The sequence below is a fragment of the Lissotriton vulgaris genome, chromosome 3_1 (genome assembly GCF_964263255.1).
Source record: "Lissotriton vulgaris chromosome 3_1, aLisVul1.2, whole genome shotgun sequence".
NCBI lineage: Eukaryota > Metazoa > Chordata > Amphibia > Caudata > Salamandridae > Lissotriton > Lissotriton vulgaris.
In genome coordinates this window covers 575,663,470-575,687,300 of record NC_141689.1, presented here as the reverse complement: position 1 = coordinate 575,687,300, position 23,831 = coordinate 575,663,470, and the positions used below count along the sequence as shown (strand labels likewise).

General features: G+C 42.0%; 1 protein-coding gene across 2 annotated transcripts in view; it reads left to right on the top strand.

The window, feature by feature from the left end:
- The window catches only part of EDIL3 (EGF like and discoidin domains 3), a 1,521,395-nt gene that overhangs the window by 226,452 nt on the left and 1,271,112 nt on the right, over positions 1 to 23,831 (top strand). For both annotated transcript variants that reach the window (XM_086960856.1, XM_086960857.1), the window contains exon 2: positions 14,224 to 14,298. In XM_086960856.1, the coding sequence (XP_086816982.1) occupies positions 14,224 to 14,298 (75 nt within the window). The remainder of the gene's footprint in view (positions 1 to 14,223; positions 14,299 to 23,831) is intronic.

Here is a 23,831-nt window from a genome sequence, read left to right as displayed (position 1 = left end):
CGGGCTCCCCTAACGCTGCGCCTCCTGTACAGTTAGAGCTGCGCGCGCTCTGCACCCAGCGGGAGCTCGCCCAGCCTTCAGCAGTTCTTGCAGTCACGCGCCCTCAAGTGGCCCGGTGTGGTAGAAGAGCTCGCGCGCGGATGACGTCAGCGGCGCACAGATACAACCCCTCCCTCCCACTCGCCGTGCTCTTTCTGCCTCGTTTTAAATTGTGCTTGAATACTGTTCTGAAGGTTTGCAGAACAGCAGGAAATCGAGCATTGTTCCGACACCCCTGGAACACTGATGAAGCCCCCGGGCTCCCCTAACGCTGCGCCTCCTGTACAGTTAGAGCTGCGTGCGCTCTGCACCCAGCGGGAGCTCGCCCAGCCTTCAGCAGTTCTTGCAGTCACGCGCCCTCTAGTGTCCCGGTGTGGTAGAAAAGCTCGCGCGCGGCTGACGTCAGCGGCGCGGCCGCCTGAGCTTGGAGGCTGCTGGAGCGCGAGACGGGCGCGCGGGCAAAGAGTTGCTGGCGGAGCAACGAGTTGTGCGCGGGGCACGCGGGCAGCCGGAAGGGAGCCGGAGCATTGGGAGGACGCGCGGCTGGAACAACGGGGTGCAGGGGTGCCTCCCGCCGCCGCCAGTCCAGCAGCAGCCATGGCGCGGGTGCTCGCTGCCATCCTCGGGACTTTGCTTGGACTTGTGACTGCGGTGCGGGAAAGCGAGACTTACACAGGTAAGGAGAGCTGCGGATGGGACAGATCTGGGTGCTGGGGGGCGGGCAGCCCCCTTGTTGTGATTTTGGTTGATGCTCTGTTGCAGCCGAGAACCGGTGACATGGGACGTCGTCTACCCCTGTACTGCCAACAGTGCCCCTGCAGTGCTAACTGTGCCTCTGCCAAGCTAAGGGGTGCACGGGCACAGGATGCATCTGTAGTTTAAGGGTGAAAGTGTTCATGTTGAGGCCCGTGGCGTGGGTGAGCCCTTCCCTATCAGTGCATGCAACAGTGTGCGGACTTGTCAAACTCCTCACCTGTGACTCGGGAGCTCTCTGGCAGCAGGCGCACTGGCACGGCACATGGTATCAGCAGCAACTTCAGGGTGGCGCCCAAGGCTGCCCCTTTCCTCGCCCGAAACTGCCCCCTGGTCTATCTCAGGATTTCTATGCTTCCATTCCTGTGCCCTTTCAGCTTTTGTTGCAACTCCTGATGCTACCCTCTTCCCTATACCATGAGGGTGCCCTCGCCACCATGCTGTATCACTCCCGTTGTATGTGCCCTCATGCCCAATGTGTCTGCCCTCATTCCTTCTCTGTCGGCTCGCCGCAGTTGCCCTGTCCTGTGCATCTGACCTCAGGTCTGTCTCCTGTGGGCATATCTGCTGTGTCTTTATCCGAGATCTGCCCTTTCAGTTGTCCTATTCTCTGCTCCTCTTCATAGCTTAGGATCTGTGTTTTTTTGCGGTCAGGGGGTGGGGGCACCAAAGTCTGCATGGTTCGCACGGGGTGCACCCCATGCAGCAACTCCCGCTCGGAGCCGATGTGCACTTTAAATGGGCAGGTACAGTTGGATACAGAGTTTCTGCACTTTACTTATGAAGGGGGAGCACCTGCCCTTCTCAGCAGAGATGCAGGGGAATATTACCGTCACTTCGCAGTATCCCGCGGGTATTCTGGGACAGTGAGTACAAAACATGTTGCATTACCAATGCTATAGGTGTCACATTTGTGAAAGTTATAACTATTGGCATTGTAAATGACAAAGCTATTAATTATGTTATTTAAAAAAAAACATAAATAAAAAATTTGTCATTTACCATACCAATAGCTCAAACTTTCCTAATGGGAGACCTATTGCATTGCAAATGCTTGTTTATGTTTTGGGGCCAATTCACAGACCTGTGAGAGTACCAAGCAGAGTACTACATTTTCAAAAATGGCAAAGAGTATGTAACCACTTTTCATTCCACCACCATGATCTGAGCCACAGCTTGAGTGGGTCTGTGGTCAGAAGATTTTTATTGTGCTGGGCCATCAAGTGATCAGAGGGTACAAGGAATTACAGGGGAAGGCCATATGTTTTCTAAGCCTCAAGGACTTAGAAATAAGGAGCAAAATGCTCTGAAGTCTGAATGCAGCAGCATTGCTTCACATAGGAAAACAATTAAGAAGGCTATTAACAAATGAACTGGTGATGTTAATATTTTTTTTTAATGACTGGTGATAGTGCTTAATATGTTAGTAAGTAAAAATGATTTATTGGTAGCTAATTAAAGCCATCCATTATACAATGATCTACAATAGAAATACAATAGAATTTTAATTTCGAAAATTGTTTAAATTGACCAAAATTATCCATTTAAATAGGTATGGAGTAACTGTTGCTGCTATTGAAGCAGTAGTGAAAATCAAAGACAAGTTTTACAAAGCCTACTATTAGCTGTCAACCGTTGCTATTGTAGCTATTGTAGCAAGAAAGAATTGCTTCTTGACATGTGTGGGTCACGTCTTCTTCAATGTGGGATCACACACTTTTCCAGCAGAGGTGGTCCATACAGTTAAGTGTAGTGCGGAAGTGGAGCGCGGCAGGGGTGAAGAGGGTGAAAGTGATAAATGGCAGGATAAGGAATATAAAATAAATAAATAGGTAAAACCACTTACCTTGCACTCGCTGCATGGTCTAGTCGGCGATGCGGAGAGCACAAGGCAAGTGGTTTTAAATATTTATTTTATATTCCTTATCCCGTTGTATGTCACTTTCACCCCACCACCCCTGTCCCACCGCTACACCATGCTTACCTGTACGGACCGCCACTGTTTTTCAGCCTATTAATAAAAGTCAGGCAGCAGCATATTACATGAGCCAGTGATTCAAGTATAGTTGCAGAAGCAAATACATTTCCTTCAATTTTTGGAGGTTAACTTCACCCTCACAAGGATGGTGGTGGCTGCTTGAGTAGGGTTTAACCTCCATTCAACCAGTAACCCAAGTTCTAACACAGCTGATGCGTGTTATATGGGTAACCAGTCCAATGGGTTTTAGCCCTAGTGTACAGAGGTCTTTAGTTTCTGAAAGCAGCTTGCAGTTTTTTGTTAAAATTATTTTTAAGGCAGAATAGGATCTTGTTTTCTATCAGGTGTAAGTCTTGAACGGTATGAGCAACCTCTTCATTCCATGGGGCTAGCAGGACCTATTAATCTAGTCCTTGTTTCACGTTAAACTTTAAGATTCCAGACCCTGGTTTACATAGATTGAACCACAAACATAGTAAATGAGATTTCTGGACCAATATTTGGTTCAGTAGGTTGAACTTCAATCTGATCTGGTATTGAGGAGCTGATGTTAGGAGCCAGAATTATTTCTTAAATAGTTTACATTGAGCTACGTTCAGCCAGAATTCCAGAATTAATAGGAAGGGCTTCTGGTTGATAGATGCGGGCAGGTGTTACATTTTGGTCTTATCACTTTCAAAAGTGGCTCTAAAGATGGACCAGACAGGTTTTTACTCCACTTTTTTTTAAGTGTAGGAAAATATGGATTTTGGAGTCAAGGTGTTGTAAAAGGGCTTTTATAGCTCCTCTTAATTGAAGATGAACACCTAGATATAAGTGATAGTTAACCACTTCCAATTAATCACTATTCAGCTTTCATTTGAACTTTGTTTTAGATGACGAGGGAAATGTTAAGACCTTAGTTTTTGTGGTGTTTGCCAGTCTATTATTCACAATACACTTTTAAATGGTTCAACGTACATTGAATCTCTTTCTGTGTTTGATCCAAAAGGATTGTATCATCGACATGTAAGCGAGCATTTGATGTTTGCTTTCTTAGTTTTAGTAGATAAGCGCAGTTTGTGGTCAAAACTGTTTCCACATCAGAGAGGTATACAATAGACAGTAATGGTGCCTATACACAGTCTTGTCTGAGCCCTTTGTCAACCAGAACCTTGTCTATAATGCAGGAATTATTTATGTTTTTAATTTTGATCCCATTATCTGTAAAAAGTGATTTAATTGATTGTGGTGGCTGTGATATCTTCTTTTTTCAAGTTTTTGCCATAATAGATATCTTTTTAATAACATCGAAAGGCTTTTTTAAATTTGATAAAGCACACATAGAAGTTTTGTTTTAATTTAAGGCTCCAATAGATCAGGGCACAGATAACAATATGTTGTCAATAGTGGTTACCTGGGGAAGAAAACAGTTTGATATCAGGGGATAAGATTTAGTTTCTCTGTCCAATAGAAAGTTCTTTAAAAAGAGCTGATGCATAATACTTAGAATCATCATCCAATGGGGTAATTAGTCTATAGTGGAGAAGTGTGGCTCACTGGTTAGAGGAGGCAGACCTGGAAGCAGAGGTCAGCTCGGGACCAGGGTTCAATTCCCGGCTCGGCAGGGTCTTGAGTCCTAAAATGTCCATGGACTCGACAATTCTCGCTCCGGTGCCTACTCGATTCACGGGTTCACACTCTGCGACTCTGGGCAATAGCTTGCCTAATCTCCACAACGGCCCCTCACGGCGGGGTGCCTGGCTTTCACCTTGAGGGGTTATCTCACAGGGGTTATCTCACAGGGGAATACCAGGACTGATTCCCTAAGCAAGCGCTTAGAAACCGCTCGATGATTTGCGCTATATAAATTCCTGTACATTTACATAGTTGTCTAGATTGCCTTTTGAGCCCTTTTTATGTTTTGGATGTAACAATGAGCCTGTCTAAGACAATGAAACCGAGCCTTCAATGTAGCAGTCTGTGAATAAAATATTTAGTTCCTCAGCCCAATAGGTTGGTTTATGTTTGAAGATTTCTGTTGCTAGACCATTGGGGCCCAGGGCGCTGTTGCTCTGACTTGCATTGATGAACTCAAAGATTTGCTTATTGTCCCACGAGTGTCCTGCCTTTGTATTACCAACCTTTTTAGCTACCGCTGAGACTTTTTTGTGCACTTGGTGTAAAAGGGTGTGGCATTCGGATGTCGAACTTACGTTATCCAATATTTTAGTGCATAAAGTGGTGAACAGGTCATTGTCAAACATTGAACAAAGTTATTATTTTTACGCAAAACCTTGAATAGCCTTGATTAAAGTAGTAATATTTGATAGATGTTTTGATTTCCACCATAAAAATAATAGAGGTCATTATTGAACCTGTGTCTATAACCGAAATGGCAATGTCCTGATACGTGATTTCTGTGATCATCATTGCCAAAAGGGTGATAGCTGATTGCTTACTATCACAGATCTGAGTCTAATATCATGGGATTGTGTTAACTTATTTTTTGGTAATGTATACAACAAGCAATCCGTTGATAATTTAAAGACACATTTATTGATGTATGATTCATTAATTCCAAGCAATTTAACTCCTGTTTTAGAGATTATTGAATCACAAACTTGTGATTGGGTGTTATATTTACAGCAACATCTGCGGATTGTTGTGTGTTCACCTCCACACATATGAGGGTGATCATTAAGAAACAAGCCATCTTTACATGTCTGCTTTCCCATTCTCTCTCTCTCTCTCCTCTTGATATAATTAATTAATGTAGAAACTATTTTGGTAAAGTCAAATATTTCTTGGTTTGGTAGATACGCAATGCAGATGTGAATAGTCGTAAGTTTGGAAAATTACATGACTGAGCAAAGACAAGGTTGGAGGAATAAGGGTCGAACTCTGAAGAAAAGGTGTACACTTTCAGAATCTTTGGAACATTTTGATTTCTCTTTTGCAATGTGCTAAGCGATAATAGAACTGAGAAGAAAACAAAGTGCAATCGATTCACTTCTCCCTGAGTGGCTTACGTATGAGAAAAAAAAGCACTTTGTATATAGAGCGTTCAGAAAAGAAAACTTCAGAAGACACATTTTACAAAAAAATGCAGTATACACAGTGGGAGATGGAACATCTGAGACAAAGAGGAACGCTTTCTTTTATTTCCGGGTAGGAAAATACATACTAGTTGTATACTCTAAATGAACTCTAAAAAACACAAAAGAGAACCTGTGACTCCAAACCGAAAAGGCATTTGAAAGGCAATATGTGTGTGGGCTCATAACTTTGTAAAACCTTGAGATGGTTATTCGTTATAACTAGAGCCCCAAAATAAAATGTCCTTCTCAAATCTGTAAAAATGAAAATTGAAATCAACAGATACCTTCTGCCATAAACATAGAAAAAATAAAATACGTTCTTTTTAAAGCTATGGGCAGATTTTTTTCCTAGGCTGATGATTTCATTTAATTTTAAAAGAGACGACTTGCATCCAAGCTATTAATAGGACATTTCAATACTTACAGAGACGACGTACAATTCAGCATCTATAACAATAATGGATGTATAACGAGTAATAAATGTTATTTTATTACAATACATGTTTAAACAGCTGTATTTGAATATATCACTTACAATTGTATACAGTTTTGCACATTGCTCTGTATTCGATACTGATAAAGTAAGGGACATTAATATCAGGCCTGTAAGAATTAATTTAAATGTCTGTTTTTTTTATCACTGCCAAGGCTGAACAGTGGCGACCCTACTGTGTTACTGTCACTCCCATCCTTCAGTACATTATTCCGTAAGTGTGGACCTCCTAGAAAACCAACTCCGTGGGTACAAACGTGTAAAAATCCATTGCAAAACTAGCCACCTACATAAAAGTTGGAATATGGTCAGTCCACCATTTTGAGACTTCACGAATAAACAGTGCGAGTCAACATCAACGCAATAGGCATTACCAACTACCCCTTAAATTCCCTCTAAATCTTACATGATAAAATCATGTCTAGATTCCAAGAAGCCTCTCCGCTCAAGCAGTAGCTTCTTCATCACCAGCTCTGTAATGTAACTTACCACTAGAGTAGAGAGAGGTGTCGTCGTGAAAATCCCAAGACGACAGAGCAGTGTGATGCATCAGATCATATATACCTCAATCCAGAAAACATCAAGAAGGTCGTCAATGGGTGTTTCTGTTCCCCACAGCGCAGTGATTCTGAAAGAAGACATCATCACTCTTCCACCTTAACTATTTATGTTGACAACTGTTGAGTTGTGAAGTTTTGTTGACGTTTTTGTACCTGCAGTACCAAACATGATTGAATATGATGATATTAATTGTAAGTGTGTTTCAAAAATCATAAAACAGCAATGAAAGAATACTACAGAGCTTTCTGTACACCTGGCTCTGCTGCTAAACAGTCACCTTGTTAGAATGACCTGATTCAAGTAGATGCATAAAACAAGCCACCTTGCAGGAGCTGTCTACTGTCCTGCATCAGTTCCAAGGCCATTCTGAAGGCATCGCCAAGACTTTCTAATACAGAACAAAATCTGATGAGATGCTGCTGCTGCATCCCTCTGCCTCTATTGCCTGATAAAATACTTATCATAATAAGTATAATTGAAAAAATATAACTATTTACATGGAGCATTTGCAGCCTCTCCTGCGATAAATATGAAATCGAGCAAAAACCGTGTTTACACTTATTTTTTTTAATGTGTGTGAAAATTGTGCATGGACAGGGTTGGAGGGGCTGGATACCTATACAAATTCCCCTATGGATTTTACTGGCGACATTTTCTTGGGAAAAACAAACTGTGCAACACCTTTCCTTTGGAACTGCGTGTACCTCTCCAATTAACTTTCATTTCTCTAGGCTTTGAAAAGGTGGCTATACAGCAATTAGCCCTGCAGAGTGCTGGCTTACACAACTTTTTACTTCCTTCTGACTATTCTAGCACTGGAAGGCCTCCGGGTATCAATGCGCTATATAAGTCCTACAGAATAGAATAGAAAGCAGGCTGCAAAGAGGTTTAATACTTGGCAAAACTCAGACCAGGTAAACAATCAGGTGGTAAAACCGCCAATGGCGGTACTGCTATTGTGTGGTGACTGTATTTACCTGGCTGGTTTTACCTCCCAATATTTCTGTCCACCTTTAAATGTGAGTAGTGCACGAAACAAAATTTAAATTCATGTGGATCTTGGAAAAAATCAAAGGGGCGCTGGGGAATAAAGTATGCCGTTTCAAGAAGAATGTTACAGACAAGAGGGATCTGTGTGGGAAGAGTAAAAGAGCAACATTCTGTGCCATCTTGCTTGCTTTTGCGCTTCAGTTTTATAAATATACCCGCCACGCGTCTACCCTTGTCAGTCGATGCCACTGGGTGCATTGTCATGGGTGCACAGTTATGCACATGTCAGTCTGAGATGACTGCGATGGAGCAATGGTGCGGATTGGCATGCTTGTATTATAAAGTATAGGGACAGTAAATATCTATCATCAGTTCTCGTCATGTTTAGATTACCTGCAGTCAACATTATAGGACTTACAGTATACCCTATGGTCCTGTGATGAACATTTAATTTTGAATGTGTGTGTGGGATGGTGGTAGTGCAAAGCAAATTGTGCTGTTCGGTTGGAAGGATTTGTTATGTTTTGCAATTGAGGGACATGACATTATTTTAACATGAGCCTGGACCAGTAGATGAAATAGCAGATTTCCATCTAAATACAGCTGACATTTGTGTTATATAATATATAGCAGACTCCAATCGCAGTATAAATGTCCGTCTTTAATTTCGTTATTACAGGTGACTTGTGATGTCGTCACCAGTAATAGAGAAATTACGGAGCTGCTCAGCTGTAATAGAGTGATCAACATAAAGGAGATATTCATGGTAAATTGTTTTTTTTCATGCTATAGGCCAGTAGAGGAAAGATAGAATTTTTGTACCTTTCAACACATTCTGAGGCAGCGTTTAATTTTGTGTGTCTGACGTACATTACACTGATTCTGGCATCATTTTGCAAACGTTACTGACTGATATTGATGTTGGTTTTTGCAGGCAGCTTCTGCTTTTATGGTTCTTGTTTGTGATGAATATGAAAGAATAAGACTCCGAAGATTTATGAGGTCTGAGGGAAGGGTGATGGTGTGACCATGCATTTATTAGAAATAAAATCCACTCTGGCACACATTAAAAGTATACTGGAAATCACCAGAGAGTTTGGTGGCCTTATAAAGGAACTCTGCCTCTGATTACAGCCTTAATTATTTTTTATAGGACCACAGAACTGCTCAGTGACTTGTAATATCCTTATAATGTAGGGGGGGGCGTGAACATTGTCCCACATATAACACATGGGGTGCTGAAATCTCTGTATAAAAACCCTTCTCTAATTTCTATAAAATAGGTGACTTGTGATGCACCCAATCAGCTATTGTAAAGAAATGAGTCAGAACTCAACTTTAATAACCTATTACAGTTGAGTTCTGGCGTCACAATGCCTGCTCCAGAGGCAGCAGTCGAGGGGTAAGGCAGGCCTGGGCATGAGGCATAATTGAAACAGCTGTTTAAAGTACAAAAACAAAACATTGCTTTTCTTTCTTCTCTGTTTTTCGATCTGTACAGTGACAAGCAGAAATTAGATATTTATGGCAATATCGTTATTTTTCTAAACTACTAAGGTAATTATAAAAAAAATTTAGAATTGCTCTGCAAGTTTCTAATGTACCTCTAAAAAAAACCTGACTTCCGTTAAACTAATATTCATATCTTTTTGCTACAAATATCCAACAGCTTTTTTGATGCGTTTAATTTTGCAATAGAGATCCTGTTTTTATTCTCCATGTTTGCAACCATGCTGTTTCTCTCATAATGAAAGAGCTACGCAGCAAAGATTTAAGTGGTTTATATGATAAAGATATTGTAAATCACATTGGAGTTCCATAACCTTATAAAAGAACTCTGCCTCTTGCCTTGTTCCTCTGTATGGACATGGAACTCCTCAGTGACTTGCAATCTCCTGATATTGTACAGCAGGAGGTATTTTATACCATATTTAAATCCAACACTGGGAGTCTAGGAGGAGTTATTCTAGCAAGGAGTCCAAGCATATAAAACAAAACATGTGAATGTCTAGAGGGCAGCACATGCACTATTACAATATAATGTATAATTTATACATTACTGTTGGACCTGACCCTTTTTGCAGGGTCATCCCTGAACTTTGTGCCTTCCTCCTGTATTTTTTCTGACCTGTTTTTGGTGGCTTTATGAATCTGGGCACTTTATCACTGCTGATCAGTGCTAAAGTGCATATGTTCTCTATTGTAAATTGATGTATGGATTAGTGACTCCATGATTGGCTTATTTGATTTACTCTCAGACCCTAGTACAGTGCACTGCGGGTGCCCAGCGCTTGTAGATCAAATGCTGCTGGTGGGCTTGCGGCACTGATTGTGCATCCAACGGAGCAGCTTGTAAAGTGTATCTTAGGCCTGCCATTGCAGAGCCTGTGTGCAGTCTGGTACTGCCATGTTGACTTGGCAAGTGCACCCACTTGCCAGTTCCTAAAACTTCCCTTTTCTACATGGTAGCCACCCCTAAGGTAGACTCAAGGGCAGGGTTCATTGTATGTAAAATGTAGGACATGTCCTGATGTGTGTTGCATGTCTCGATAGTGAATTACAGCCATTTTCGTTTTCCACTATTGCAAGGCTACCTGTCCCCATAGGCCAGAATGGGCAGTTTGATTATAACCTCTGATAATCCTAACTGGCCGAGGGAACATGGTAGAAATTCGAGTCTAGTATGCCTGAACTCAGAATGATAAAATACATCTTTTAGCGAAGTTGGTTTTAACATTCTGTGTTTCAAAATACCACTTTTAGAAAGTAGATATTTCTTGCCTAACCATCCAAGCCTGCCTCTGCTAGGTTGTGTATTTCTTTTCTGGTTTGTGAGTGACAGGGGCTGGGGGGCTCCATGAGACAGGGTGAGTCAGCACAGGGCTGAATAGACCTATCTGCATGTAGAGTGGTGGGAGGAGTAGCACCTGGGCCTGAATAGGGCTGTGCCTGCCTTGCACAATGCTGGCTCCACCTCCTGTGGTGCGTCTGACGACACTGGCCCACACTGTCAAAGGAAAGAAGGAGTCTGTAAACAAAGTGCTCCAGGACTGCACAGAACTGGTTTGGTCTAGGTACAGACACACTCTGCCTTCAGAGACAAAGGATTTTGGTGTATATAACGGGGGACCCAGACCCCAGAACTTTACATTACTTCTGGGAATCAAGACAAACCTTTGCTGAGGAGAAGAACCAGGAAGCTGAAGGAGGAGACTACCCTTGTGCTGTGTGTTTGGGGGTTGGCCTGCAGTGGTTACTTCATTGCCAAAGAAAGGAGAAGAGGACTGAGTGTGCTTTTTATCAACTTGAAGAAGAATCTCCATGGGCTTGAACTTGAGCTTGCCTCCTGCCTGAAGTCTCAAGGATACAATACTTCACCAACCAGCTGCCCCCTGAATTCCCTTGCTGGGAATTGAAGTGCCTGCTGTTGTGCTGGGCCTTCTGAGAGACTGTGTGTCACTGCGAGCTGGAAGCGTGACTCAATGACGAGAAGTGTTTCGCCGCAGCAGCAGTTGCCTTCGCATCGCCAAGGAAGCGTGCCACTGCTGCCGCCATTGCATCACCGAAGTGCGTTGCATCACCGGAGAAATGAAATGAAATGAAATGAAAATGCATCACCGGAGAAGCATGCCGCCGCCGCAGAGGTCACCGTCGCATCCCGGAGAAGCGTGTCGCAGGACTATCGTGGCTCAGAAGATCGAGTCGCCGCACAGCCATCAGGTATGCACGCATTGCATATACGTTGTCGCATTGTAACCAATACGCCTTTTTTGTCGCATCGCACCGGAGCATCATCGCATTGTACTGGAGAGCAGTAAGAAACTGATGTATCACCTCCCCATACAGTAAGGAAGCGAGCATCAACTCCCCTGTGCAGGAGTAAGGGACCGACGCATCCACTCCCCTGAGTGTAAGGAGCCAGCGCATCACCTTCCCTGCGACCCTTTTGTTTGTTTGCGTTACACATCCAAGGTACATTGAGAGTAAAGTGTTGCATTTACAACTTGAGAGTACTGAGCTATTTCCTACCACTTTAAAGTCCATTTTTGAGTACAGTATTGTGTATTTTTGTCGTTTGGTCTTGTGTTAAGTCTATATAAAAATACCTATTTGTATAATACCACCTGTGTGGTGTCCATCTGTAGTGTTTTCACTGGATTACTGTGTGTGTTCACAAATGCTTTACACACTGCCTCTGAGATAAGCCTGCCTGCTCGTGCCAAGCTACAAAAGGGGTGAGCAGGGGTTATTTTAGGATAGTAGCCCCTTACCCTAACTAGACGCAAGGGTCCCACCTTGGTCAAAGGTACCTACCTCTGCCAACTAGAGACCCCCAAATCTAACAATTACTATAAAACTTACATAAATAAATTTACATAAATAAAATGTTTGTCTCCCGATGAAGAGTGCCCAAATGATGTTTTACTTTCCGGAAACCTACATGAGTTTCTGAAATGCTGTGCCTTAATACTTTTTGTACTAGTGAAGTGGGTTATGACTTAGGTCTTGCAAAATTTGTGTAATTTCCTTTTTGCGGATTATGTAAAATTCCTCCAAAATTATACAAATGTTGACGTTATTATGTGCAATGCCAATCTTGCATTATTTTTACAAGAAAAATACCCTCGCCGCCATTTTGCATGCATGGATGCAATTATTGCACAGAAAGTACAATTTAATTCATATTGTCAGAAACAGTCACTCAGATTTAGTTTGTTCACATTGTTCCCGTACTCCAATTTTATATGAAGCAAATTTGAATTACAGTAGTGTAATGGTGTAATCTTGAGCATTTCACAATATGACCGTAATATGAAATTACTTAAAATTATGCTGGGGAACACAAAATTCTGCCCTGGCTCCGTATTCCTAAATTAAGAAGCGTCACTCATTCTGATTCCATACACTGTACTTCCCAATTATCAATTTCTAGCATTACCTATAACCTAGAGATGAAATCAATGCATCCAGAAAAAAGAGCTCACATATTGTGTACATCAAGATATTAAAATGTGTTCTACCCTACGATGTAAGCACCCTGATGACACATTTAGATGACCTCTCTGAAATTTCATATGAATAAATTCCATTGGATTACATCGCATTCCAAGAGATCATAGACTTGAGAAAGCACATATAAAAGCAACATATTTACACGTAATTGGTCTTACACGTGTTTAAATAGGATGCTTGAAGATTCAGTTTCCAAGCTCTAACTACATGCATGCGTTACACTGTATGTTTGTATGTAGGTATGTTTTGTCATTTCAAAAGTGCAAACCTAGGTAGACAGCAAAGAAGCACTGTACAGGGTGCAAGTGCCAGACGGAGTACATGAGGAGGAAGCCACGTGGGTAGGAGGTAGAGCCAGTGCAAGGGGTGAGAATTAAAGTCCACCTATCCGAGGTAATGTTTCTTGAATACATTATTTTTCCATTTCATCTTGATTTGTGGCGGGGCTGTGCTCTTCCGATGCTGGAGATAATGTTTTCCAGATCCTGGGGCCATATGCTGAGAAGGCTTGTTTTCTTGTTTTTACTCTCCTGCAGGGCTTTGTAGTATCTAGCCTGGCAATGCCAGCGCTCCTTCTCTGACGTTGTCCTCCAAACAGCGTTAGTGAGCTAGGTAGACTGTGGTTTTGCTCAAAGTATGATGCATACCTGCCAACTTGAAGAACAATTTCACTTTGTGAGGAGGGGGCAGGGCCTTGAAGGGGGCGGGGCCTTATGCTGAGCAGTACCCATAAGGCACTTTTGAACCCAACCCGGTCCCCAAGCCCTCTCCTCCTCCCAAACAAAAAACTTGCTGAGGCTGGAGCCGATGTCCTGTGGTGTTTTCTCTCTCCTTAATGGACATTGGTAGTTCAAAGCCTCGGAAAATGAGCTGGAAAACCACTATTTACCGTGGTTTATTGCTTGTTTTGCCTGCCACCGTTTGATATCGGCTCCTCACCAAGAGACCATGTTGTGGGAGGAAATATTGTGTGTCACACTGTAGCACCGCGTGAGTTGGCAAGTGTGACGATGGTGCATGCAATCCCATAATGTACATGATTGCAGAGACATCCATGTCAAAGTACCCTGTAGTAGACAGCTTGCCAAAAACAGAATACACATTCTCTGTTCAACATCATGTAATGCCTGTAACATGTATCTATTGGGGTGTTGTACGCTGCTAGGTGGGTGGCTGTAAAAGTAGTTACTGTGAAATAGTGCACGACTCAGTGTAAATAAATGTTATTAAAAAAGCTGTAGTTATATTCTCACATGAGTCAAAGTGTGACTTGGGTATTGAAAAAAATGAACGTCTTCATGCCTTTCTCTTCTCAGCCGCTGCTGGCTCAACGTCGGACCATGCTTTGCAACACAGCATTTTGCAGGCGGATGTCAACGGATCCGAGGGCGGTAAGGCATTACCTTGAATACATTTCTTTAATTCCAACTGCATTAAAGCAAAGTAGATGCAAAACAGCCCTCGGAACAGTCCATGGTGTCTGTTCTACTTCAGTCACAGGAAGTGATGTCTTGTCAATGTATTTCTCTCTAATGCACATCTCTACACACACCATTGTGGTATGACAGCAATCAAACAGCCTACTGGACATCACCTTCAAGAAACTGCTGATCTGGGGGGAGCCTGTTTGCAATCAGGCAGGTGTTTACAATAAGCTATTCGTCTAGCTGCTCCTATGCTAGCTCCAGTTACTGGCATTGGGAGTGGTGCAGTGTTGCAAGGGTAGCCACACACTAGAAATCCTTTGAATCACTGCTCTCTCCACAACTCGATGGAAATATTAGAATGCGGATGAGGTAGAGAAAGATCTAAGAGAGATGCAGGAGAGGGGAGGTACCAGATGAAATGCGGTTTCATGGTGAGCTTTTGATTTTGGAATGATTTGGATGAGGATGTAGACTTAAAAATACGCTGAAGGCACAATGATGCAGGACATCCATGTATCAGAATTGGCCATTAAATTCATTGCTGTATTTGTGGTCAGAAGGCCTCTATGTGTTACACTGAGTGGTTTGGGATCACTCTTGTGAAGGGAGTATTTAGGGCATTGTAACACTTAACTTATTGCTGCATGCTGTTCTTATTTTCTTACACTTGTATTTTTTCAAGTTCCTACCACTTCAAAAACAACTTCTATTGGTTGCTTGGCTTGCTTTTGTATGTTTTGCTTTACATTAGTAGTCATTGAAAATAGTCAATAGCCATGTTTCAACATATTCATCACCTCAATGCACATCTCTTTCTCTGAACTTCAACCCAAACCTGACATTTTTAGGTTGAGCCTAGCGCAGAGCGCAAGTGCTGCTCTAGGAGATGACCTTTAGAAACTGGTCTGCACTTTTGTTACACTCGTGCTTGTGCTGGCATCCACCTTAAGGGAGCGAGCAGTGGCGCGCAGGGGCCATCTGTTTTCAATTAGCGTGGACAGCAGGAGGCGCGCGCACCTTGTTTTCTTTAATAAACACTGCGCCTGCCGTGCTAAAAAAAAAAATAGCCACAGCTCTCCTTTTTTTGTAATCTATCTTCTTCTCCTTTCTACTCTCGACCGCTCCCTCTCGGACCGCCTCTCACTCTCCACATCTCTCCACTCCTCACCTGTCTCAAAGTGGTATTTATTTTTTGCAATTTTATGTAGCCCGAACTCGGCCCGGAGGTATTGCAGGCTTTAGATGATCAGAGCACCAGTTACATCACACAACATTTTAGTTTGGCACGTGTAGATTAAATGATTTGGCCAGAATCACAAGATGTTAAACTGAAGCTGAGACTCAAGCCTGTTTTCCCCGTGCCCAAGTCTGCAGCGCTGGCCATTAGACCACATCCTCGTTCCTTAATGGGCAAGGGAGGGCTTCATTAGAGTACCAAGAACCCTTCACCAGAGGTGTGGTACTTACATGGCCGCATGGTACGTCTGGTACATGTAAAGTGATATTGTGTGCTTGACCAATCACGAAATGGCCTTTCTGGGCAAAGAAAACTTCATGTTGCTGGCAACAAGATACTTTAAAACCATTGACATAGTCCCGTGTCCTGCATCATAACAAATAAAACACTTGATAGGGTACATTTAAAAGTAAGCTACTTCCTATCGCGACCTTGGAAACATGGGGTGGTTGTTCCATTGTAATGAAATAGTATCTCGGGTAATGGTTCAACAGTTTTGAACAGTATTCCGCACATATATTGTTCCGAAACAAGCTACTGCCCCTTACTCCAGAGGGGAGACCACTGCAACAGTGGGAGTGCCTAGAAGCCAGCACATCGCTTACTTCAGGTAGTGAGTGCTCTAAAAAACCTTAATTACCTCAGTAAGGTGGGTGTTTCACTGGAACGGTTGATCTTACTTTCAGAGCTTAGTGGGTCTAGTTGCAAGATCACCAACAAGGCACTTTTTAGTCTCAAGTTCTGCCTTTGTTCTCGCATTAGAAATACAATAAAAATGTGAAAAATATATTACTGTCAAAGCATACCTAGTAGTGTAAAATGGATTGCAAAAATCCTCCCATGTTCTGATGTTGCTTAACAAACTTCCTTTTTCCATTCCACGCGTTATGGTGTTGTTGCGCATCATCCTCCTCCCAGCCCTTCATTGATCTGATGCCTTGGGTATGCTCTTCCAGTCCACTATGAACACTACCCTTTCCATGGTAATTAAGAATGAAAACAAGACAATCCTTCACTTGTTATATGTAATGAGTGTCCAACAGCCCACGAGGGCAAACATCAAATTCATAAACATTCCATGCCATTGGATATTTTTAAATTAATTGTGTTGTTTTTGCTAAAGGCTTCGCTATGTATTTTCTCCCATGTTCTGTTGGAAAGATAAGTTGTAAATCAGTGTGTAAGCAGAAATGACTTTGAAGGTGCATGGATAAACACTTAGAAGGTCCCAAAGGTGAGACCTAATGGCTATGCCAATGCTTGTTGGGCTTTGTAATTCACGCTGCTGTCCAGCATTTCTTAGGGCACAACAAGGTGATACAATGAAATAATATATATTTATCTATACTCACTACCTAGCCTTATTTTGGCAGAGGCAATAGTGATATATTTTTCAATTGGAATATATGTTGGTTATTTGTAATTACTGTGTTGAAAAAGGTTTTATTCTTGCTGTTAAGGTCTTCAATCCTTTGTACCTCTTCTACCATCATGAGTGGACGGGAGTATCCCCTGATCCCCTGTCAATGGTGTATGACGTCCTATTGGTTTCAAGGCTACCCTTGCAATAATAGAGATATATGCCGCATTTATCAGAAAAAGAGGACCAGGAGCTGAATCCACAATTGCATGCATCGTTTTGCCTCTTGAGGCACAGACATTGATTCTTTATCATGTGCACATTATCCACTGAGCGCCACAGCAATGTATGCTCTAAATGTTAGCAAGCATCCCTAAAACCCAATGAAAAAACATATAAACGCAAAGGCGCTAGTGTGATTCCCAAGTCTTAAGCTTTAATTCACGCCAGCTGGCCTGACATCTTGGTGCTGGCACTGCTCCCAAAAATGGTATGTGATGCCACCAGCCGGGACCAGTGCTGGTGGACCAAAGTGCGCTATTCCCATGAGAGAATGGGGTGGGCAGGGGAGACCACAAAGAGGGTCTCTCCTCTTAGAGAACACTCGAGAGTTGTCTCTGAGGAGCACCGCTTTTCAGTTACAATGGTCCCCCAGGGTAAGGGGCCCCACTAACAGCACAAAACAAAAAGACAGTGGATACAGGAATAATTGTGGAGACAGCACAGAGACACAGGCTGTAAGATTATACACATGGCAAACAAGGCATAGTATTTTGCAGAGAACGGTGACTTAGATAGCATGATCATAACTTGCTGGGGTCAGTGGCCCACTTCATCTACGATGTCCTTCACTGTGTTGTATTAGTGGTTGATGAAGTGATGCATGCATCTCTTTTGTATTTCTGTACAATTTAGCAGAGGCTGAGGAGCATAAATTGTTAGAATCAATGTTTTCAGGTTTCTGGTCTACATTTAGTTTTACCTCAGGTTGCAGAAAATCTGTCCCTATGTGCATTGCCTCAGAGTTCAGGTAAAGGAAATGTGGGAGTGGACTGAGGTCATTTAACCCCTAATCTGCATGTCTACTACATTAATTGGATAGTGAAAACAGGGCTTCATCTTTTTATATGGTCTTAAGTTAGGAAGGTACCCTGGTCATAATAGGTTGCAAGTCAGTAAAGGCTGCCCTAATATCACCGTATTCTATTGAATAGAGTCCCTGTAATAACTCCAACAGTAACTAACATCTGCTGAACAGTTAATAAAAATGTTGTTTTAATATTCTATCTCGATACTGGATTATAAAGACTGACTATGTGAAAATGGGTGGGCTATACATTTTTATAAATGTGTCAAAATGTAAAGAAGTCTTGACATTTTACAACTTTTTGAATTTTCTGAAGCGCAGCATTTTCACCTCTGCTGAGTGTGTCAAATTACCTTCATTGCTTCAGTTTCTCATAACTGGCTATGCAGTTGGTTTTTATTGGCCTGGCAACCTAATGTGAATTGTCCACCGCAAACATTGAGCATTTATCACAGTTTTATTCTTAGCGTACCCACCTGCAACCACTGATAGAGAAAAATGGACAAGTGAAGAGGCAATAGTCATATTGCATAAGATATGAAAGAGCTCTATATCTGAAAGATCCGAGTGGCAAATTCCTAAAAGAAATGCTATTAAAATGTGTTTTTGTAGCTTTAAAGTGGTAATATATTGTTGTGGAATTTTAAATTGTAGATTTGGTCTTCATCGATCTGAATAACACGGGCATCAATCTTAAGATGGTTTTCAAATCGGTTAGCAGCGGCAGGTCAAGTAATAAAAAAGTGATAAAATATGAAAGAATGCATTAAAATACAATTTAATGAGGAAAATAATGAAATCGTTGATGAAAAGCCAAGAAATACGTGGAAAATGCTAAATGTGTATTAGTTGCACAGCTCTTTGTAGCCCGATGGCTCCTTCTGTCCCCTCAAACACGACACTTGCCAGCCTCCCCGTGCCCTGACACCACTACTCTCACACATCGTTATAGCTCCCCTTCCTCTACTTTTCGTTCTAAAATCACACGTTTGATGTAACAAAAGGTTTAACCTCATGTGAGAGCTCACAGCGAGCACCGTATTCACTCAAACTGTATATCTGTGTAACGGTTTTTTTACGCCTTCCGCCGGATGGCATACTTTGCAGATGAAGAAAATGGTGTAGTCAGTGCACTCCCTTTTTGTTTACAATGTTAACTGACAAAGTTTTTCAAAATTAAATCAAACGTCGCGTGCAGCCTGGTTGATGGGCAGCCAGCCCAAAATCAATAAGCAACAGCTAGTGTGTGCAAATTGTTTATCTTTAATGTATATCAACGTTATTCTTATAGCATGTTCTTTTTTATTAATAGTGCCCCTGAAGAAGGGATATCATCCCGAAATGCATTGGGCTTAGCCAAGAAGATTTACATATCATTGTTTATATCAAACACGAAAAATCATTGTGTTTTTGATTTTACTTGATTTACAGCAATGTATGAAAACGTAAAAGTAATTGTGGTCTCGTTGCATATTTACCATTTTTTAATATTCACGATATTTTCAACAATGAAATTAATATGATTTGCACTAATGAGTGTATATAAAAAAAAAAATTGACAAACTACCAGTGTTCACTATATGTCAACGTTTAATCATTAGATTGCGTTTAATGAAAATACTTTAACCTGTGCTGTGCGTCTGGCATACTTTGCAGATGCCACAAATGCCCACTTCTTAACCTAGCCTCTAACCCCGGTGACGTGGCACTATAATAAAAGTATACTGACTTGCACGCCAGCAGCGCTACTAGAAAGTGTCCAGCCTGGGTATTTCGTGCATTTTTAACTCTTCTCTCTGGTACGGAATCTAGAAGGAGATGCAAAAGGGCCATGTATTGTTCAAAATGAAACATGTGAGGGGCACTTTGCACTTTTCCCACACAAGCTGTGGGAACCTGTGAAGTCTGGCTCTTCTTCAAAAAACTCTCAACTCCCAGTGTGTACCGTCACTTCTCATGAGCACAGATATGCAGTGAGCCTGTGTTACATGCAGGCATAAGGCGAGCCATTGGTTTGCCTTCAGATGCCGCGTGATACTGATGTCCATACCACTGTGAACTCTACCACAGTCAACATCCAAATCTCACTTGTGCCACAGAAGTGTAATGCAGGCCACTTGTGTGTGATTGTCAGTAATTTCACTTTTGCAGAATGTTTTGTGATTTCACGCTTACATCAATTAACACATGGGGCATAACATGATGTGCTTTTCGGTGCAGTCAGGAGCCGAACACCTGTTTTATGCTACTGTGGGGGCTTATTTACAAGCCCCTTGCGCCGATGATGCGTTACTTTTAATATGGGAAAACGTGATGGACGAGCGGCGCAAGGTGCTTGTAAATAAGCCCCCGGGACATATTTACAAGGGGATTGTGCCACCAGAGCATCAGTTTTTCCAACACTCCGGAGGCGCAATGCTCTGCTCCATATTTACAAGTGGGCGCTAAGCCACTTTGCGTGGCTTAACACCACCTTGTAAATATGGGCCTCCTCGCCGCAGTTTTCTGAGTAAAAGGGGCGTACAATGGATGCTGCTGTGGGGGTTCCCACGCAACACTCATTGCTTTTTAACACTGCCCTAGAGTTACAAGGACCTGTAAATCTGAGGCAGTGCCAAAAACTAACACCTTTGAAATGGAGGTGTTAGAGTGGCACAATGAGAAAAACAACTTTCATTTCTCGTTTTGCACCCTGCGGCACACATAGAAAAAGCAAAACGCCATTAATGATTGTGTCTGTGCAGGAAGGGACACATTCCTGAACAAAAACAATCATACCTGCACCACATCCACCCTTGCACCATGGTGCAAGGTGCCTGCGCTGGTGCCTGGATTCTTTTTTAGTGCTTGTGCAAGGGAAAACTCAGGGGTGCACCGTATTCATGTAAATACGGTGCATCCCTGCATTTTTTAAATGATGCAGTGCGGCACAGCTAAATTGCTTGCAGCACTGTGCCATTTCATTGAAAGTATGAGCCCTAGTGTGCAAATTGAATTCATATAACCCAATATTTATCAGAGTTAGTGCTTTATTGTCAGACAGCAGAGCTCAGAAACAGAAGAGACAAACCTTGCTCGCAGTTTCCAAGCTGTCCTGTCTGAAACAAAGAATCAACTCAGAGAAATATTGGGTTTACTGAATTCATTTTATCCTCTACAGGCGCATAAAACAGGCGCGCGGCTCTGCAATGTTCTAGTAAAGACAACAAAAAGAACCCTGCAAGCTGCAATCACAATGATACCTCCACTTGCGTACTGGCGAGGGGGTCTTTCTCTACATTTAATACCTGTCAATGCAAGTTTGAAATGTGTTCCTCAAGGTATTTTCGCCACGACCTCTCGAGGAATGTGCACATACTTATCTCATATAGAAAACCGCACTTCACTGTTCAGTTTAACATTTATGAACATCTTCCAGTTCATAACATGCCATTTGTTTCCAAAGTATACAATAAAAAACAAAAATGTGATCTCTGTTTTCTAAACTTTCTCCTTAAAAGATTTTTTTTTTTTAAGTTTCTCTCGGAGCCACTTGAAAATGGTCCTTATAAGTATGCGTCTCAAATCATGCATACCCGATAGACATAGTGGATACTTTCCTTCTGAGGGTTGAAAGCTGCCTTAAAGGAAAAGAGCAGCACTGCTGACCTACCCAAGGTAAAATTCACACACAACCGCACATCCACCAGCGTCTTGAGTTGCCTTTAGATAATTAATGTACACACAGACAGTGTTATGGGGATTGGTTACATCACATTGGAAAAGATACCGTACAACAAATACTTAAACATTATTGTAACCATTGCTTTGAAAGAGGCTAATTGAATATTGGTACATAAAAAAATGGAAAGTAGTTAGCAACAGAACCCCACTATTTCAGTTGCAACATTGTTTGCAAGGCTAAATTGCAATCATAGCATCAAGCTAGACAGTATTAACCTGGGAATCTTTGTTCTGCAGTCTGTCAAGTCTACAGATGCCAGGGACATCCAAGTAACTGTTCCGTTGACAGCTCTTCTTCTCATTTGATGTATAAACCAGGAAAAACTTGATTGTTTACGCTTTTGAAAAAACGCCATCACTTCTGTTTAATAGGACTAATGGTTAGAGAGTCTCAGGGCACCATCGCGTCACTAAGATGCAGCCATTGCAAACACTGGTGTTCCTCCCAGCACTAAAAATGTTATCAGTGTAAAGGATAATATTTAGGCTATTTAAAAGTATAGTGTAAAATCAGGCAAAAGCAGAGTCAATGTACATCGTTGCTGAAAGCAATTCATTGCACCAATTGGCGTGGTTACTTTCACCCCCATAGTGATCTACCCAGGGTACCTGAATGCAGGTTCAATATTTGTCATAGTAGATAGTCCAGTATTCGCATGCATAAATATTGTTCCACCAATGGGCTAGCGTAGGGAATCCAATGCTGCTGAGTGTTGCATGTATTTGAATAGTGCACAACACACCGGGGAGGGTATCCTGGTTCTGAAATACAATGCAATTTCATATGTAGGTTCGGAATAGCTGCTGAAATGATGGACAGCTGAGCAAAATACTCTTTTTTAAGTCTTATGTGTGTTATGAGCACTTCACTGAGAAGCTTCAGCTGCGATTGCACGGGTTAGAGCATGTGAAATGCAGTCAAGAGACCTATTTGACAGCTACAAGGATCGGGAAGTGGGTCCTTCATATTTCTCTTGGTCTGATCCCACGTTTGAAAGAATTGGATAAAGGAGTTAAATGATTTAAATTATTAAATTCAATCCCTGTGCCGGCTCACACAATAGACCGAGATGTGTTCAGGCTCTGATATGTAACCCCATATTCTTTTTTTTTTTATCACCTATTTTTGTATTTTAGATTCTTATGTTTTTTGACTAAGAACTATATATATGCTATAACAACCTGTATTGTTTGGTTCATCATTGATTTTGTTCCCAGTATCTAAGCTTTGGAGCTGATCTGCATAGATTCTATTGGGGTCAGGGAATAAAGTCTGTAGTGCCTCTTGCCATCTTCGCCAAATGTAACGGGGCTTGCTTTACACTGAGTATGTACATTTTCTGCTCACCTAATTGCCCCCAATTGCATCCAGGCACATGAAGTGTTTCACTTTCTTAAGAGAGCTTGAGCTGCGTTTTACTGTGATAACAAGGATTATTAGTTGAGGTGGTTGGTAGTCCACCACAAGCAATAATGTCACTATTCCTGTTAGGTCCAGGAAAGGTTTCAGTAATTTAAATCCGAAGTCAACCCCTGTGAGCTATGGCACACAGCAGACATGCTTAAGAAAATGTGTAAGGCACTTAAAAGTACTAAATACAAGTAGGTCAAAAACACTGAAACAGAAAAAAAATCTCAATCTGAAGTATAAAAATAGATAATTATTTAATGAAAAAATGACATAAATTCGATAAGGGGAACCATAGCTATTGATTGTTAATGTTTTCAATAAATATAGCACCAAAAAGCGATATTCGACAGCCACAGTCATTTGGATGCACTGAACTAGGTTGGATACAGAAACCGGGTTCAACCAAGTCGGACATTTTATCTTCCGACTTGGTCTCTAAACTGGAAGTTAAAAATCTTCAGTGTTAATAGTTCTGGGCCTGAGAAGGGGTCCACAAGCCACTGGAAGAGGTCCTGTTGAAATTCACCAGGAAGGTCCCTCAATTGCAGGATACTTTTTGTGCCTTACCGGGTGAAGATTTGTAACTTCAGACTTAGTCCCCTGTTTAGCTGAAATAGATTTGCTGCTGCGGAAAAGCTCAGGGCAGGAGCAACCTGAATCTTTGGCCCAGCTGAAACAC